At 39.3% G+C, this 20,693-nt stretch overlaps 1 protein-coding gene across 1 annotated transcript in view; it reads right to left on the reverse strand.

Moving 5' to 3' along the window:
* Sc2 (trans-2,3-enoyl-CoA reductase Sc2) overlaps positions 1–20,693 on the reverse strand; it is a 183,872-nt gene that overhangs the window by 50,050 nt on the left and 113,129 nt on the right. Inside the window, exon 6 of the mRNA XM_090384691.1 lies at positions 9,260–9,372. Within this exon, the coding sequence (XP_090240817.1) occupies positions 9,260–9,372 (113 nt within the window). The remainder of the gene's footprint in view (positions 1–9,259; positions 9,373–20,693) is intronic.

Below are 20,693 nucleotides of genomic sequence, written 5' to 3' on the forward strand. Positions count from 1 at the left end.
ACATTGGCATGTATGCCAATCAACTGTACAATGTAATCAAAATCTCTGGGAAAGTAGGTGGCAGGATCTGCCAGAGGAATAAATGGATACACCTGGCTGGCCTCCCCGTGGCAGAGTATGGAACGTCGGGTCCCATTAGGGGCCTGGCGGCCAACAAGCCAGAAGAACAATGGGCACAACATATTACACAACACATGATCCACACCTATCCAACAGGCAAATAGAAGTAAATGCTCCCTACAGAAAGATCACCAGACCGGTCTTTCGGGATTGACCCCAGGGCTTCATCCTGGGGGCCAACTCCTTTGGAACCTCATCCTAGATGAATTCCTAGTGCTGGGTCTGGGAGAAGTGAGATCCCAAGCCTTTGCAGATGACCTCATTGTTACTGTGGCATCAAACTTTAGAGTCCAGCTGGAGATAATGGCAAGTAGGGCTCTCGACATGTGGCAAACTTGGGCTGCAACCCATTTCCTCAGGATCTCATCCAACAAGACTTCTTCAACACTGCTCAAAGGAACCCTCGATCCCCCCCCCCCTCGTAGGCCGCCGCAGATTAAAATTGAAGGCAAAACTATTAATTGTCCACACAAATTAAATACCTGGGGGTTATCTTGGACTCCCATCTCTCTTTCCGACCACATCTAATGTACATCAGAGATAAGATTTGGAAATACTCGGCAATGGTCACTAGTCTCCAGAAAGGACTGGGGCCTCAACAAACAAACCCTGTCACTTTACTACAAGGTCACCCTTATTCCAATTATAAATTACGTCCATCGTGATATTTATGAATGGGGCAGTCACGTGGCTCCCATGCTCCCTTGCATGGAGCTTTATATCCATTTCGGGGGGGGGGGGGGGGCTTTGACTTCCTCCTCGCCACCCCTCTTTTCTTTCTAGTGAGACATGGGCATGTCCCACTGATTACAATGGGCCATTGTAATCAGTGGGACATGCCCATGTCTTATTGACCCCTTATTTCTATTTCTACCCCCAAGTCTTCAGTCTCCCCTCCCCCCTTACTTTTATCTTTCACAGCCCGCAGTCCCACACATCAAAATTTATAAACGTCAAAAATTTAGCCCGACTTTTCAGGCACTAATATTATCCTTTCAGCGTACGAACCCAACTTGCGTTCTTAAAATGAATTAATTAGGCAAAACTGAACAGCGATATACTGTATACATTTTTTTTTTTTTAAAGTCCTGCCACTGAAATCTTTGGAAAGTAGGTGGCAGGATCTGCCAGAAAAACAAATGAATAAATGGATACACCTGGCTGGCCTCCCCGTGGCAGAGTATGGTAACATCGGGTCCCATTAGGGGCCTGGCAGCCAACAAGCCAGAAGAACAATGGGCACAACATATTACACAACACATGATCCTCACACTTTAAATCTCTGGCTTTGACAGAGTACTGTCCTCGATACAAAGAGCATATGCGGAGATGGGGTAAATCCCTGGTGCCATTAGACCCGAAAATACTCTATACTCTATAAATTACGTCTCTGCAGTTTGATTCCACAAAGCCACCAATGTAGCCAACAAACACCTTCTGCACACAATCCAAAGAATCATTCTACTTATCGTCACCTGCACGGTAAGCACCCACGCTCTACTGGTCCTGGCAGGGGCTCTCCTGCTCGACCTTGAAGTAATCAGAACCGGCGTGTTGTACCATCCATCTAAAGGATCCATGCGTACCCTCCTGGACTTCACACTTGATCTGGACAACAACCGAAAACTGGAAAAGGCAAGACTCCAAAGACACTTGCAGCAGGCATGGCAGACCAGATGGATGGACTTCGACAAACGTGGAAACCACTAAAAAGTTCATCCCGACAGCCGGCAGGTTTTACCCCAGCTCCACGACCTGGTTCCATCCAGGACTCCATGTGACATTCCTCCTCACGGGGCCATGGTGCATATAACGGCAAACTCACCTACTTTCGGATCACCCAGGATCTCCTGTGTATCTATGGCAAAGTGGAGAGTTGGCATCATCTGATGTTTGGCTGCGAACGCTACAAAGACATCAGATTCATTCTCATCACAAAAATAACATACCTGCCACGAAACATGGAATCACACCTATTGGACACGGTGGATGAATATAAAGCCTTTACAAAGTTTGCGCAAGCACTATTTGCACGAACAAAAACCCTCATAGTGGCAAACTCGTAACTCCTGAAAAAGGACCTGAAAATTGACCAAAGGGGACTCAGCACTGGACTACTCCAAATGCTACACTGCCCAATGTATGGGTAGCACAACAGCTTAGACGACTCAGCAATGCCACAAGAATAGACTCCATGGATGGGACAATGTTTCAATGTATAACCAAAAACCAACCTGACAACTCTTGGATGGGCCTGCACTGTCCCAGGAACTGCAATCAGACTTGACCTACTTGATTTGACCATGACATCTGCAGCTTTGCTGCCAGTGCCATTCTGGCAATCTGTACTGACTCACTTGCTCGGTACCTTTATTCCTTCCGCTGGGGAGAAGGGGAAGGGACGGGCTCGTCTCCTCCCCTCCTGCCCACCCCTTTCTTCCTCTGGGGCCGCCTTCTCTACAGTTCCCATATTTCTGTCTGTCTCCCCTCCAGTCTTCAGTCTTCCCCTACTCTAACTAAAACGACAGCATGCACCCCAAAATTAGCACAGCCAAATTACTAGCATCAAAATTCTAACCTCACTCTCATTAAATCATTTTGGCCTAATGAAACTCTAGCACTTATTCCTCCCCCTCCCCCCTTTTTTTAACAATAGGCTCTTGCCACTGAAATCTTCAGAAGCTAGGTGACAGGGGCTGCCAGAGTACAAAATATAACTTACTAGGTACCTGACCTGCCTCCTCGTGGCAAGTGTGGGCAACGGTGGGTCCTATTAGGGGACCCAACGACTAAATGGTCAGAGGATACAATGCACCACAACATTACACAACAGAACAATACCCATATAATTTTTAAATCTCTGGCCTCCACAGAGTACAGTGTTCACAAACAATGCACACAATGCGGAAATGGGGAAAAATCCTGGTGCCATTAGACCCTAAATACTTTACACCACTCCGGCACTACAATAACAGAAAATTTAAATTGGTTCTACTCAAAAAGTTGCTTCACATTAAATCTTTATAGGCTGTTTCCAGTCTTCTCAAATGCTTGGGAGGCTCCTTCTATTTGGGATAGGGTTGGCTGGCATATTCCCCCAATGAGCATTGAGGCAAAGCACAACAAATAAACAAATATTTATTTATTTATTGCATATTATATATGCTGGGTTCGTAACCCAGCATATATGTAATAGAAATATGTTCTATTACATATTTTAAATAGGTTATCTAAAATTATACCCAAGAGACTAACTCACATACTTTTTCTTTCAAAATTTTTCATTTAACAACTCAATCGGGTTAACCGAGTTGTTAAAGAATATAATTAATAAATAAATTAATTAATTAATAAACTCTACAGTAGGCCCTCATTATAACTTTAATCACTTTATGCTGATTCACTATAATGCTGTTATTATATTATAACCCGTATCTCACTATAACGCTTTTTTACCAGTGTACAGATTGAATTTTCAGCATGTTTAATGAAAACGTTTCATCTGATGTAGTCAATAGCTTGATAATGAATAGCAAAACAGCATTAAAACATTTCCCACACTAATTTAATTGCAATACAGTGACTTGTTACGTAGTTCCAAGATCAACATTTGAAAAAATAATCAAGTGCATTGCTTGTAATATTTGCATTATATGCATTTATTCGGAGTCTAGTCATCACACAGTACAGCGTTGACATTGTCCGTAATGGACAGTTTACTTGAACATTGTATCATAATTAATGCAACGCAGTTACATTTTTGAAGATTGGGGTCAATCCCAAAAGACCGGTCTGGTGATCTTTCTGTAGGGAGCATTTACTTCTATTTGCCTGTTGGATAGGTGTGGATCATGTGTTGTGTAATATGTTGTGCCCATTGTTCTTCTGGCTTGTTGGCCGCCAGAGTTAATAATGGTGGATAAGAACGAAAAAGCAACAACGTCTGGACATGGTATGAAGACTACAAAGGTAAGAAAAAGACTAAATTTGAAAATTAAATTAGACGCTTTGAAGCGAATCGATTCGATTCCGGTCAATGACAAGTGGATGTGCGCACAATAATTTAGGACTGGCAGGTTTAACTGTAAGAACAATTAGAAAAAATAATTAATTTTAGCAGCAAGAAAGACAGCTGTTCCACCAAGCAACTAAATTAGCTAGGGCTAGGCCAGCTATTATGATTGAAGATAATATCCAACGCAGAATTCTGTTAGGTTTAATATTATTAAAGAAGAAGAGATTAGCCTATGTGATGATCTGAAGAAAGCTCACCTCAAAAAAACACTTTGAACCATTTAAAGCTAGTTAGGGCTGGTTCAATATACAGTAATACCCCAACTTACGTGAACACGGAGTTACGCGGTTCTTGATTTTTTCATTTGGCAATACTGCTGCCCACTATCTTCAAGGTCGTTTTTCATATGCTATCGATATACAGTGCGACGGCGGAGAGTGAGAGTGAAAGATGAACAAAATTCAACTTTGCTGCCGCGTGAGCTGCACACATATACAAGAATTTGTATTCCAACTGTCATATTTATATGTGTGCGTTCGAATTCATGCTCAACTTTTGATGGAAATTACATTGTTTTCATGAGAGAAATGGATCGAGGTCGGTCGAGCCGTATATCGATGACATATGAAAAACGACCCTCGGTGTTTCTCTTGTTGTGATACGCATTGGACGTGTTTCACGCGAACTCTACATGCACAATTACGATTCTACGATTGACGAAAGTTATTGTTTTGTTATACGTTTTCTAAACCCTTAAAAAAACTATGTCGCGAAGTAAATCTGATTCTCCTGCACCTAGTAAGGAAAGGAAAACGATATCTTTGGAATGTAAACTTAACATTATCAAGGATTTTGATAGCAGAATGAAAATTTGTGAATTGGCAAAGAAGTCTGAGCTACTGGAATCCACAGTAAGAACAATCATAAAAGATAAAGAAAGAATTCTCGAAGCGGTGAAAAATGCTCAATCCTTGAACTCAAGTATAATTCGTAAATGTCATGGTATTATTGCTGAGATAGAAACAATGCTGAAATTATGGTGTGATAATCAAGTAAAAGTGAAGAATTGTCCAGTCGATCAGAACACTGTGTGCTATCAAGCTAAGCTGATTTTTGAGAGGTTGAAAGAAGAAGCTGGGGAGGCGGGCAAAGATGAAAACTTTGTAGTTAGTAACGGTTGGTTCAACCGATTTAAAACTCGCTGTAACTGGCACAGTATAGCAGAGAGTGGAGAGGCGGCAAGTGCCAATAAAGAAGCTGCGTCTTCTTTTCCTGAGACACTCAAGGCTATTATAGAAGAAGGTGACTATAGCAGTGAAACCGTATTTAACGTGGATGAGACTGGCCTGTTCTGGAAGAAGATGCTTAAAAGAACTTTTATCGTGCGTGAAATAAAAAAACTTTCCAGGCTTTAAGGTTTCCAAAGACCGATTGACAGTGATGGTTGGCAGGAATGCAGCTGGTGATTGCAAGTTAAAACTTCTCTTAATTTATAGCTCTGAAAACCCAAGAGTTTTAAAAAATATATCTAAAATTAGCTTACCAGTGATTTGGAAGTCAAATCATAAAGCTTGGGTGACAGCTTCCATTTTTGAGGACTGGTTTGGTCACCACTTCATACCCGAAGTCGAACATTATTGCAAGTCTAAACAGATTCCATTTAAAGTGATGCTTCTTATTGACAATGCACCTGGTCACCCTCCTGCCACCCTAATTAATTTCGACCCACATGTGAAAGTTGTGTTTTTGCCTCCAAACACAACCAGCTTGCTTCAACCGATGGATCAGGGAGTCATCAAAACATTCAAGGCTTACTACACGAGGTGTTCGTTTGCACGTCTGAATGAAGCTATGAGACAAAATAGTGAGATATCTGTTAAATACTTTTGGAAACAATTCAATGTTTTAGATGCCGTAAGAATCACTGAAGAATCTTGGGATGAAATTCACAAAAAAACATTGAATGGTGTCTGGAAGAAACTTTGTCCATTTTTTTTTTTCAAAAACAAGACGAAAACAATGCCAAAAACTGATCATGTCGCTCATGTGATAGAAGAAGTTGTTAATCTTGCCAGGCAATTAGATTTGGAAGTCAATGGTGATGATGTCAATGAGCTGCTGGATTCACATAGTCAGGAGCTGACAATGAATGAGCTCATAGAGATGCGTGAGCAAAATGTCACTGAAGTATCCGACACTTCAGACCCAGTTCCACCAGAAAAGCACATGATAATTGCAAGCTTGACAGAAGGTCTCAGCTTAATTGAAAAGGGCTTAAAAATTTTAGAAAACATAGACTCCAGCGAAGAACGCGTTACAGCTACAAAGCAAGGAATAAAAAAATTATTAGCTTGCTACGAAGAAATTCTGCATGAAAAAAAAGAAGGCGCTGTGTCGTCAGACAAATTTGTTAGATTTTATGAAGCCATCGACATCAAAATAACTTTTTTATGTAACTCATTTATTTTTTTAATACTTATTTTATATTAATATGTATAAGAACTGCAATTTCATTAAATATTTTTCTTCTAAACTAGTGTTTTTGTTAGTCCTTGGTCCCAATTAAACAAAATTTATATGTATTTATATGCAAAGTTGTACCCCGACTTACGCGGATTCGACTTAAGTGATTTTCGAAGGACCCATCTATCGCGTAACTTCGGGGTATTACTGTATTTAAAATCCAGGGATAAGCCGCAATTGCAGATAAAGAATGAGCCGAAACTTTCAAAAAAAGAACTTAAAATTACTGAAGAGGGGTGTTACACTTCTCAACAAGTTTTTAACATAGATGAAACAGGACTTTTTTGGAAACGAATGCCTAAAAGAAGTTTAATATATCGAAAGAAGGAAAAAACATGCCAGGATTCAAAGTGGTGAAGAATCAGTTGACTTTATCGTTGGTGGTAATGCTGCAGGGAATTTTAAATTAAAATCCCTTTTAGTTTACCAGGAAGAGGGCCAAAGTACAATCCAAAATCAACCAAAGATACAAAAACTCGACAGCCCAGGGCCATCAGATTAATAAATTCATGATTTTAATCAGCATTTTAAGTTTAATTCTGGTATGTAACGTAATATTTAATTTAATTTTGATATGCAATTTGATACCGCATAATTATATACGTATGTAACGCAGAATATTTTTCATGTACAATTTTTTAAATATTAAATATTTTGACCGACATTTGTGCATCTTTTCACTACCATTTATTATTGAGTAGGAAAAATCCTATGGCATAGATTGCAACTCACAAATACATATGTTACTTTATAGTAATACAGCACTCCCTTAGTGTTGATTCACTAGTGCTTTGTTTTTCCAGAATGAATTATCAGCATTAAGCGGGGGTCACCTGTATTGATTTGCAAGAATAACTAAACCTCATTTGTGTTTGGTATAATCAAATTCTATGGCCAGTGAAGCAAAGAAAAATTTTCTTCTCCAAATGTTTTTGCCTTAAAAGTAAGAATTATAAATTATTAAAAATACTTAAAAATTATTGCCTTAAAAGTAAGTTTAACTTCAAAGATGTTAAATAAATATATGTAAACCTAAGAATTATATTCCACTTCATGTTCTGCTTTTTTTTGGAATTTTCTTATGAAGATTGATAACAACATATATAAATATATGCCCCAAATGCAAAACTGACTTTTTACAATTTCATTCATTAATATTCTGTGTTAATAGGTATCTGAAACCTTATCTCATAGAACTGTTTCTGAGTGCTTTATGGTTAATTTTTTTTTTCAAAATCTAAGGTCCTAGCATCCTACTTTTCTTCTCTTTTTTATTGATGATTTAGGTAAACCACCCTTACCATTCGCAGTACAGAATTGCACTTAATGCATCCTGTGGTCTTCCATCAAAAGAATGTCAGAAGAATACTGAACAATCTTGATGCCAAGAAAGCTCCAGATCCTGAAGGTAATTCTCTACTTGTTCTCAAAACCTGTGCTCCCGAACTTACTCCTGTTCTTTGCCACCTTTTTTCACTTTTTATTCCAAAGGTGTTTTTCCTTCTGCTTGGAAATTTGCTCATATCCAACCAGTTCATAAAAAGGGTGACAAATCCCTCCCATCCAATCATCGTACTTCTGCTCTTTCTAAAGTAATGGAGAAAAATCCATTAACAGCCAACTCCTAAACTATCTAGAAACCTTCCATCTGATCAATGACCGCCAGTATGGATTCCATTAGTGTTGATCCACCAGTGTTATACTGCCTTATGTTACCCATTTATGGGCAAATTCAAAGTTAAAGTGTGGTGAAACTCAGATTTCTATACATGATCACATATTTCTATTAGAGATTACCCCGACTTCATTCCTCTCTCTCTCGGCATAAGCACATTGCTTGCTCTGCATCTAAAAAATTAGATTTTCTCTTTCACTCTTAGCATTACTTTTCTTCTGAACAACTACTCTCTGTACAAATCTCAAATCCATTCTATCGTGGTATATTACTCCCACATCTGGGTGGTGGCCCCAAAACCTCTCAGGCTTCTAGACTCCATTTAAAAGAGGGCAGCAGCCAGATTAATTAAAGACCTGTCTCTTAAAGGTCTCTCCATTCTCTGGCTCATAGATGTTCTGTTTTTGCTGCATGCCTTTTTCAATAGATAATTCCATGGGCAATGTTCTTCTGAACTGGCTCTGAAATTGTCCCCTTCCAAACCAGTCCAAACGTGCTGCAACTAGTCAACATCCATTACCATCCAACTTCACACTCAAACTCACAGAATCAACTTTTATTCTTCTTCATTTATCCCCTCAACTTCTGTTTTGTGGTAAAACTTTTCTTCATATGCGTTTAACTTCAACCCAACACACAGTACTAAGTACTATAGGTTTTAATACTTTTTGTGTTTAGTTTTCATAAAAATAAAAAAATTGTTATTATGGGCAATCACTCAAGACCACCCTGAAGTTGGAACATCTAATAAAAAACAAAAAGAAAAAAAAAAAAAAAAGAAAAAAGATTTTAAATTTGAATATTACATAAGTGGGATGCAGACACATTTTAAGATAAACACTGAAACAAATATATAAAAATAATCTCAGATTTGAATAAATATAGCACAATTTATTTAAGAATTTAATATTTAAATTGACACTTACTGAACAACCCAATGCTTGGGTTCTCTTGCAGCATGACTTCCATAGAGGAAGGCAGGACGGGTATAGGTAAGTAGATATAAAACTAGTGGTCCAAAATATTCCAAGAGGAAAACCTAAAAGTATTATGTACATAAATTTCAAAACAATTTAAAATGTCTATATTATGACTAATACCACTTAACCTGACCTAACCAACAAACTAAAAAAGTAAGATTGGGAACTAAAGCCATTTTTACCAAAACAATATATAGTTTGTTTTCATGTCCAAATATGAATCAATCAGCCAGCCATCAATTTCATCAAAACATTACAGAATAACAAATCTAAAAGTTTCAGTATCTGTCTGAAGATTATTTTCATACCACCAAATACAAGTGCAATGCTACAACTTATAGATCACAGGTTGTTGCACGTTTCAAAAATAATTACCAAATGTGAACATCTCCCAGAGCAATCAGTGAAAGGGGGTAAAGGAGCTCCAATTCAAAAACAATTCTTGAAATAATTCAACATCCCTAAAGCCATAAATATCACTGATGAAGCCTGGAATGAAGTTTCCAACTGTATGAATGTGCCAAGAACCATAGTTCTGGGGCAATACAAGGACTACGACAATATATATGCAAAAAAAAGAATATAGTAAAAGAAACTAATGGCAACATTTTGTGAATACCCAAGAAAATAAGGCTCCATGGGGAGTTCCTAATAAGATTTTATATGATAAAATTTAGATTTTCACTATGGTAGGGCCTGGCAGGTCTTACATTAACAACTAGTTTGATTCTGTTAGTGAAATGATAAAAGTATTATTTCCAGACGATGATTTATTAGTGCAAGGGTGTCCAACCTTTTTAGGCAGGCTGGGGCCAAAACAGATAAACTGCTAAAGGTCATGGGCTGCTAGTTGGTTTGGATTTTATTGGCACATTAGCAACTAAGGCTTAAATGCACCAAAACCAGGTCATATAAGAGATAACAGTTAAGATTTCAGTGATCTAACCAATTAGGTCTCTATGTAAAAATAAAGGGTATAAAAAGGCAAATTTTAAATAAAAGTAAGGTTTAATGAGTTTAAATAATTAAAAACAGCTGACACACTGTCAGATGACTAAAAGCAGTAAAATATTAAACACGTTTTTCAATAACATGCACACTCTGATAAAGCATGTTGTATGGTTAAAAAGGTGTCACAGTGCTTACACATAGGGAAGTCTGCACTCAGCAAGAATGAAATGTGTAAAATGAAATAGTAGTAGTAGTAGTGGCATGTGATGCAAGAAAGCAAATGTATGAGCTTATGCAGCATCAGCCAAAAAAAAAAAAAAAAAAATCACACCATTCCATCCAAATGCCTGTCCAGTTCCTCCTTAAATTTATTCAACCTATCAACTTCCACAACGACAGATGGAAGTTTGTTCCAGCAATTAACCACCCGCTGGCTAAAGGCAAATTTCCGCACATCTATTCTACATCTGTCCTTTCGTAATTTGAATTTATGCCCCCTTAGGTTCGTAATCTGAACAAGTGGAAGGATCCCATCAGAATTCAGCGTGCTGAACCCATTCAAGGCCTTATACACCTCAATCAGATCACTGTGCAGGTGCCTAGTCTCCAGCCACTGCAATTTGCAGAACTTAAGCCTCTCTTGATAAGAGGATCCCTTCATTCCCCTCGCCACTCTTGTTGTCCTTCTCTGTACACGCTCAAGTAAATCTACATCCTTCCTAAAATGAGGCCTCCAGACCAGTACGCAGTACTCAAGGGGGGGCCTGACCATTGCCTTATACAGAGGGATAATCACCTCCTTTTCCCTGCTAGCAAAATTCCTATATATCATTGACAAAACCCCATGACCTGCCCTGGCAGCCTGTCTGGGGGCAGGCTGCCCCCCTGTCTGAAATAAACCTTACTTTTATTTAAATGTGTAAGATGACTGTGTCCTATGTGGAGGCAAGCAAGAACAACTTCCTCTCTGTGGTTTTTGCACAGACTAGACTGCCAGTTTGATTACAGGCTTTATCTGATACAGCTTGTTTCTGACCTTCCATTGTCAAGGTTGTTGCTATTGGGAGAGTAATCTATTGCCTATTACTTTGCTGTAGTCTGCATATGAAACTCAAGAGGTTAGGGGATGTTCTGGGATTAAAGTGACCTGGCTGCCACATCAGCCACTTCATTACCTTTGATTGCAATGTGGCTTGACATCCAGCAGAAAGAGATGTTGAATGGACAATCAGAAATATAATGTAACATCTGCTGGACTTAGAACAAAAAAGGGATGAGGATATCTTATCCCCAATAGAGCCTGTATACCGAAAGCATCAGTATACACCATACACCCTTGGCAATTTTAGGTTTTTATGTGGTCCAAGGCTAATTCTATAACACACAACTCTGGTGAGTATATGGTGCACTTGTTGGGGATCTTCTCAGATATAGTGTTATCTGAAAGATGGAAGCCAACCCAACATGACCTGACCTTGGACCATCAATAAAAACAAGCAAGAAGTCGAGTATTCGGCTTGGTGGGTAGTTGTTGGTAGACAGAATTTGGAGAAGTGGCCTCTCCCCAGTTTTCAAGAGAAGTTGCATGATGGTATTTAAGCATACCAGGGTGGTGGTGATTGCCTTGATGATTCAACTACATTGTCTATGCATTTGTTTTTTTTGTTTTGTTTCTAGTTTTATGGTGCAAAAGCTGCTTTGAATATATTGCACCTGTTCCAGTTTTGTTATTTTCAGTTATGTTAACACTTACGTTTGAATATTAGATGCGATTGGTAAGATATATTAGTCTGAGGTATGTAAAGAGTTCTTTATGTTCGAGTTTTCTCCCATAATGAGTTCAAGGCTTAATGGTTCATTTGAATGCGACTTGAAAGCTGAATGGTGGGCAGTTTGGTAACGTGAACATTCTATGATAACGTGCTTCACTGTTAGTATGGTTAGACACTGAGGGCATTGTGGAGGATTATCTTTCATTAAGAGATAAGAGGGTGTTAAATGTGTATGGCCGATGAGAAGCTGGGCAAGGATAACCTCTTTGTGTCTGTTTGCCCAAAAACTTGATTTCCAGGATTTCGGCTGCTGTTTGATTTAATATAGTTTGTTTTGTTGATATTTCCAGGCCTATGTATATTTTCAGAGGCTTTTCGAATGACATTTTTGAAGTCATTGTGTGGAATTTTATGCAGGTGAGAATGTTCATTTGATGGATGTTTGGCAGCCTGATCAGCACGTTCACTGCCCAGTATTCCAGAATGTCCAGGAATCCAAGCGAATCTGACTTTTTGGTTTTTAGTCTTGAGAAGCAATAAGTAGGAAAGAATTTTTCTTAGATACAGATGAGACGGTTGATTTTGTAGCTGTAAAGCATATATTGCACTTAATTGAGTCTGTAAAAATGATACTTTTTACAAGGGAAGTTTTGGCAATGTGATCTAGTATGAGATTTATTGCAAACAGTTCAGCACTACGGATATTATACTCTATTGGAAGTGACTGAGAAATTATTCTATTTAGCAGGACCACTGCAGCACCAACATGTGTATCTGTTTTCGAGCCATCAGTGTACAGATGTGAGTAATCAGAGAATTGCATAACATAAAAGGAATATGCAAACCTGCATGGAATGTAGCTGTTTCACATATTAATTTGGGATGTTATTTTGTTTACATTTTGTGAGGTCCATGTTACAGTCGGCTGAAATGATTTCCCACAGAGGGAAGATATGTGGGGGTATCTTGGTAGATTTTATCCATATTTAAGTTCCATTGTGAAAGTATTTCTTTTAGTCATACAGTGGCAGGTTTGCATATGCTAGGTTTGTTCTCGTATAAAGTTTCCCATTTTGGAGTATACAGCTATTGACATGTTGGATGTCGGGGAAGGTTTTGAATTTTTTGCAGTGTAGTTCAGAACACTTTTCCTTGCAGAGGAGTAGATGGGAGAACCATAATCTAATGTAGATCTTATCACTGCTCGATAAATGTGCGAAAGTGAATAATGATCTGCTCCCCGTGTCATGGCAGATATTGCTTGTAGAATGTTTAATTTGTTTACGCACATTGTACATAGATATTTTATATAGGCTAGGAAATTTAATTTGTGATCCATGATTAGTTCTAGTAGTCGGATACTGTGTTTCAGTGGGATTTGTTGATTGCTTATTCTTAGTTCTGGGTCAGGATGCATCTTTCATTTTCTGCAGAAGTGTATTGCCGCTGTCTTTTGTACTGAGAGTCGATATCCATTATAGGTAGACACCAGGTCTCTATTTTATTTATAGCGCATTGAAGCTGTCTCTCAATTGTCCACATATTCTGTGAGTGACATGAAATAGTGAGATTGTCTGCATAAATATGTTTCTACCATTTCTGGAATGACTTCTGTGATAGGATTGATTTTTATTGCAAAAAAGGGTTGCACTAAGGACTGAGCCTTGGGGTACCCCCTGTTCTTGGCTGTATATTTGAGACAAAATATTATGGTAGCAGACCTGGAAAGTTCTTTCATACATGAAGTTCTGGAGGAACTTTGGTAGATGGCCTTGCAATCCAATTTGTGCAATTCCTGTAGGATACCATATCTCCAGGTAGTATCAAAAGCCTTTTCAATGTCAAGACATATCAAAACAAGGTGTTCATTTCGGAGAAAGGCACTGCAAATGTTTGCTTTGGCTTTTGTCAATATATCCAGCATTGATCAGTTTTTCTGAAAAACCACATTGGCTCGACTAAGGAGTTTGTGCAAGTAGAAACCATGTTAACCAATCATTCACCATTCTTTCTAAAGTTTTACTAATACAGCTAGTGAGGGAAATAGGGTGATAATTATTTGGATTTGAGTGGTTTTGGAAAGGCCAACACAAATGAATGCCATCAAGAGTCTGGATATGTGTGCTCAAGGTATATCTTATTATAAAGCAGCAGGAGCATGCATAAGGAATTTTTGGTGAGATGCTTAATCATTTGATAGTGGATTCCATCCGGACCTGTTGCACTTTGTTTTGATTTGGCTAAGGCTTTATGTAGTTCATTTATAGTGAAGGGTTGATTGTATAGAATTTCATGAGTTGTGCAGAAATTAATTCTGTATTTTTCAATTTGAGCTTTATATTTTTGAAAGACTGGTCTATATGATGATGTAGCTGATAGTTCCTCTAAAGTTTCTCCTAGTAGGTTTGCAATTTTTTCTGAATCAGTTATGTCATGGCATTTCCAGCTCATTAAAGTTTCTCCTAGTAGGTTTGCAATTTTTTCTGAATCAGTTATGTCATGGCCTTTCCAGCTCATTATCGGTTTGAGGGCTGTTGAATATTTACTTGAGATTTGTCCAATTTCATTCCAGATAATTCTAGTGTTGGTATTTCTATTAATTTTATTAACAAAAGACATCCAGGACTCTTTTGAGATTTCTGAAGTATATAACGTCCTTTTATAAAGCTCTGGCTTTCTTATATTTTATGAGATTAGATTAGTGTTGGTGAATTTGATTTTGACTTTCTGAATTTGATTCCAAGCTTTATTTTTCTCTTTCTTTGCTTCCAGGCATTCCACATTCCACTACTGCTTGTAATGTTTATGGTACTGATTAGTGGTCTTTGGTATTGAAATATTTGCTGCAGAGATGAACTGGTTTGTAACATAAGTAAAAGCACTATTGATATCACAATGTCTTATAGTTTTCTCATCTAAAGCAGCAGCACACTGGTATTTTTCGCAGTTTGCTTTGTGAAATTTCCACTTTTTACCTCTTATAGATTGCAGTATGTCATTTGTTAATAGATGACAATCAACTAGGTAATGATCAGTGTTATAGGGATAATTTGAAACAGATCCGTCGAGAACAGGAAAGAGAGACGGGGAATAGATGGCGAGATCGATTGCAGAAGCGCTCCCTGTTGGTAAATGGACATGGGTGTGAGTACCCGTGTTTAAGCGTATCAAATTCCTGCTATCTAGAAATTTTTCAATTATTTGTCCTCTTTTGTCTGTATGAAGTGAACCCCAAATGATATGATGTCCATTAAGATCGCCCATCAGATAGAAAGGTGATGGTAATTAGTCAATTAAGTCCTCGAAGTCTTGCAGTGTATATGTATGGTTAGGTGGAAAATATAGTGAAACCACTGTAAGGGTAATTCCTGTCACGATGTGTACCGCGACTGCTTCAAGAGGCGTTTCCAGCTGGATATGCCTGGATGGAATATTAGAGTCTACCAGAATGGCGACCCCTCCATGAGTGGTTGTTGTGGTTTTATTATCTTGCCTATATATATTGTAGTGCTTGACTGAAATGCTCATGTGCGGAGTTAGGTTGGTTTCTTGTAAACAAACACTTGCAAGATTAAAGATAGAAATCAGATCTTTGATATCATTAAGGTTACTTCGAAGCGCACAACAATTCCACTGAAGAAGTGTATGCATTATTTGGACTTAGTTGTTGATTCCAATGATTTACATTGGGCTGCCTGTTTGCACCGATCTGTTTTGATTTTTTCTTTTCTAGGGAAAGTTGGTCGACCACCACTGTTCATATCATTACTTACGTAGAGTTCCAGGACTGGTTCATCTTGTTCCTTTTTGTCAATTTCCATAGTATCAGTATTTTTTCTTTTTTTTTGTCTACAGATTTGGTGGGATTTGCACTGCCAGTTTATGTTGGATCTTTAGCATCTGGCAGAATTATAATTGGAGTATTTATTGCCTGATCAGCTTTTGTTTTTGTCTGCAAGAGGAGAGTACATGCCCAGTCCGCTATTGAGATGTTAGGCAGAACTGATGTCAGTTTGTGATGCAATTACATTTGTTTTCTGGACTACCATTGCTCCTGTGTATGATCTCACTGCTGGGAGTAATGGTATCTGCCTTTTAGCTTCTTGGTATGTAACCTTATACTCAGTTTTATATTTCTGTACTTGTTTCTCTCTTTTCCATATACTGCAGTCTCTGGAGTAGGCAGGGTGGTCTCCTTTGCAGTTTGGACACCGAGTAGACTGTGCATTGCATTCTTTATCATTATGATCTTTTGAGCCACGGGCCGCACAAATAGCTAGTCCTCTGCATACCGTTTGCGAAAATGGCCATACTTTTGACACTTGAAGCATCTTATTGGATTGGGGATGTATAGCTACACCTGGCAATTCAGGTATCTCGCTTTCACTGATGTTGGTAGGATAGGTGTGTTGAAAGTAAGTATGATAGTGCAGGTTGGTATCAAGTTTCCATCCTTTTTGATAAGAATTCTTTTCGCATGAATGACATTCTGGTTTCGTAACTATTGTACAATTTTTTCTTCTATAAGTAGGTCATCTGATTTCAAGCGGCGAACCATTTTCGGTGAACCAGCTACATGTTCTAGACACCTCTGTATTACAAAGGGAGAAAGTTTAACTGGTTGGTCTGATAAGGAATGTAAAATTAGAAAGAGTGGAGAGATGGTTTGGGTCACATCTTGCTGCCGATAGTGTTCAGTTTGATCCATAGATGCAGGTGAAACCTGGTTTGTATTTTTGCTCCTTTTAGCCCTGAAAGGATTACTTTTTCCTTTCAGGTTTCTGGCCCCACCACAGGGAGGCAAGAGCAGTGCCAACAAGCGACCAAGTGCCTTGAGAGGTTAGTTTGTTAGTGAAAAAATTAATTAATACACTAAGAAAATAAAGGTGATTTTCCTTCCCGGATTCTTACACAAAATCTGTTAAGTACAGAACCACTTCAAAAGAACTGAGGATAAGAAAAACACTGGAAAGAAAACAGAATGGAATCACTCAGAAAAGCACTTTATTTATCGCTCAAGAAAATCTCGTGGATACTATCACTTGGGGCCCACACTGTCTACTGTGATGTTTAATGCCCTCAGTAAATCTTGAATACGAATACCAAAGAGATGGCTGGCAGACTTGCTGCCATTATAGGTTTTCCCAAAATAGCTCAAAAACAGATGCTCACATAGGGTGGTCTGGCAGGGAGTTTAGTTCACGTAATGAAAATTGCTTTTGTCAGAGAAAGCAGGATGGTTCGGTTGCTTCAACATATGGACTCAGGACAGGAGATATTTGGAATGCTGCAGTAGCAATACCAATTTGCCTGATTGTTCACTGTGTCAAGTCACTGCAGTATGTTGCTAGCCAGCAAATACACCTGGGACCCCATAACCTAATTTAGAGCATACGAGTGCATGATCAAGTTGAAGTAACATGCAATGATCTCTGCCACACTTAGCATTAGCATTAGTAGAGGCATTTGATGCAAGAAAGCAAGCTTATGCAGCATCAGCCCAAAAAAAAAAAAAAAAACCCCCCACTTCCACTTCACCCCTCTGTTCGTTCAAAATACCTGTCCAGCTGAGCCTTAAACTTATTTAGGCTATCAACCTCCACTACAAGGGATGGAAGTCTGTCCCACCAACCAACCACCTGCTGGCTAAAGGCAAATTTCCGCACGTCTATCCTACATCTGCCTTTCCTCAATTTGAATTTATGCCCTCTCAGGTGATTATTCTGAGCTAGAGGAAGAATCCCATCAGCATTGAGCATGCTCAAACCATTCAAGGCTTTATACAAAGGGTACTAGGAAAGTTTTGCAATACAGCTTTGTTTATTTAATTTTTTCAAAGTAATTTCCTCTACATTCAATACACCTCTCCATCCTCCGAAACCAATCTTTAAACCAGTTCTGCCAAGTTTCACTAGGGAGTAAAGCACACTCGTTGTCCCAAGCCCGTAGAAGGTCCTCATCACTGGAAAACCGCCTCCCTTTTAGCTTCATTTTCACATGCGGGAACAGTGCAAAGTCGCAGGGAGCAAGGTCTGGACTGTAGGGAGGGTGCTCGAGAAGTTTCAGTCCTGTCGTGGTCAAATATTCGGTGCAGGCTTTGGCGCGGTGAGCTGGAGCATTTTCGTGATGGAGGTACCAGGTGTCCATTCTTGACTTTGGCCGCAGGTTTTTCATAGATCCAATGACTTTAGGCAGGCATTGTTCAGTATACCACTTAGCTGTGACTGTCTTCTGCGTGTCCAAAACAACACGTTCCACAATTCCACTCGATTTGAAAAATACAGCTATCATTTTCTTCTTTATAGATCGGGATTTTCTGACAATTACGGGTGTGTCGTCATCATCAAAGACCCAAACTTTGTTTTGAGCCTTGGTCGGCAGATCGTAATAGTACAGCCAAGTCTCGTCACCTGTCACGATGTTGTTCACATACCGAGATTGTCCCTTATCAAACTTTTTTAACATCTCCCGGCACCAAGTCACACGTCGTGTCATCTGCTCTTCAGTCAGTTGATGCGGCACCCAGAGAGAACAAAGTTTCTTCACGTGCAAATGATCTTGCAGAATCGAACGAATTGCTGGTGCATTTAGGCCCAAAGTATCCTCTATCTGTTGGTAGGTCACTCGCCTGTTTTCGTCATGCATTTTCCTCACAGCAGTAACGTTTTCCTCCGTAACTGACGTTCGTGGCCTTCCCGGCCTCTCAGAATCCTCCAGAGTGAAATTTCCCCTTTGGAATTCTCTATACCACCTGAATATCGTTGTACGATGTGGACAATCATCATCTAGTGCAAGAGTCATTTCTTCTAAGCACTGGTCTATGGTTAAACCACGCACGAAATTATACCGCAAAACTGTCCTTATCTCATTTCGTGACCACGATGCCATCGCAAGCACTTTACACTCTCACTACTAATGAATAACTGAGCCCATCGACTTGGCGCGGCGGCTACTATGCACGTATGAACATGTCTCAACATGCAGCAACAAGCAGCTTCCTGTGATTCATTGTTGCGTCATATTGCAAAACTTTCCTAGTACCCTTTGTACACCTCTATCAGATCACCTCACTGGTGCCTAGTCTCCAGACACTGTAATTTGCAAAACTTAAGCCTTTCTTCGTAAGAGCACCCCTTTGTTCCATTCACTAATCTCGTTGCCCTTCCCTGTACTCGTTCCAGCAGCTCTACATCCTTCTTGAAATGAGGCCTCCAGACCTGTATACAGTACTCTAGGTGTGGCCTGACCATTGCCTTATACAAGGGAATAATCACCTCCTTATGGAAAAATTCCTGTATATCATTGACAATACTCCATGAGCTACTCTTGCAGCCCGTCTGCACTGCTCAGAGAACTTCATATCTGCCTGCACAACCACCCCCAAGTCCCTTTCATTCTCTACCACTGTCAGTGTAGTACCACAGAGTTGATACGTTGCTCTGGGGTTGCTGTTTCCCATGTGTAGTACTTTACATTTGTCAATGTTAAACTTCATTTGCCACCTCTCAGCCCATCTGCTCAACCTTTCCAGATCCTGTTGCAGCAGCATAGTGTCAGTAGTGTCCTTGACAACCCTGCCAACCTTTGTATCGTCTGCAAACTTGGACATTAAGCTTGATATACCATCATCAATATCATTTATAAATACAGAAAACAATAATGGACCCAACACTGAGCCCTGAGGGACTCCACTAATAACATTAGTCCACGATGAGCAGTGTCCATTGATTACCACTCTCTGTCTTCTCCCCCTCAACCACCCCTTTATCCATAGCAGCAATTTGCCTCCAATGTCACACTGCTCCAATTTGTGTAGCAGTCTTCCATGTGCAACAGTATCAAAAGCCTTTCTAAGATCCAAGTATATAATATCAAAGCTATTCCCTGCATCCAGTTCTTTTGTGACTGCATCATAGTATCCAATCAAATTGGTCAGGCAAGACTTCCCCTTAACAAAACCATGCTGTGTCCGAGCTATAACTGAAGTCTTGTCTAAATGATCCTGCAGTGCTTCTTTAACCAGTGCCTCCATTAATTTTCCTGGAACAGAAGTTAAGCTCACAGGTCTATAATTACTTGTGTCAGCCTTTGATCCTCCTTTGTGAATTGGGGTCACATTTGCACATTTCCAGTCTATTGGTACCTCCCCTGAGTCCAAGGAAGCTCTCATAATTATGGCTAAGGGTTTGCTTACTTCCTTTGCTGCCTCCTTTAATATAACTGGATAGATCCCATCCACCCCGGGTGCCTTTCTTGTGTTTATCTTCAACAGTTTCTCCTCCACTTTACTCCCAGTTATTTCAAGATTCTGTAGATTACTGCTAGAGTTGAATACACCTCTGGCATTCCCCTCGCTGAATAACTCCTCATGTGTGAATGTCGATGCAAAATATTCATTTAGTTTGTTAGCTACCTGAGCAGGATCATCAACAGTTGACCCATCAATATCAAGTGGACCAATCTGATTCATCCCCTTCCTTCTAGAGTTTACACTTGTTGGACATATGGCCAAAAACATTTACAAACTCAGTGCACTTTGTTTGAAGTTGACAGATGTGTTGCAAAAATGTCAACTTTTTATCAAATGTAAGCCTGAGAAATTTTTTGTTTCGGGTGCTACTGTGATCGTGTTTTGTCCGAGCTTTAGTACGAGTTCA

This window comes from Mastigoproctus giganteus, chromosome 11 (genome assembly GCF_048544385.1).
Source record: "Mastigoproctus giganteus isolate SK-2022 chromosome 11, ASM4854438v1, whole genome shotgun sequence".
Classification (NCBI taxonomy): domain Eukaryota; kingdom Metazoa; phylum Arthropoda; class Arachnida; order Uropygi; family Thelyphonidae; genus Mastigoproctus; species Mastigoproctus giganteus.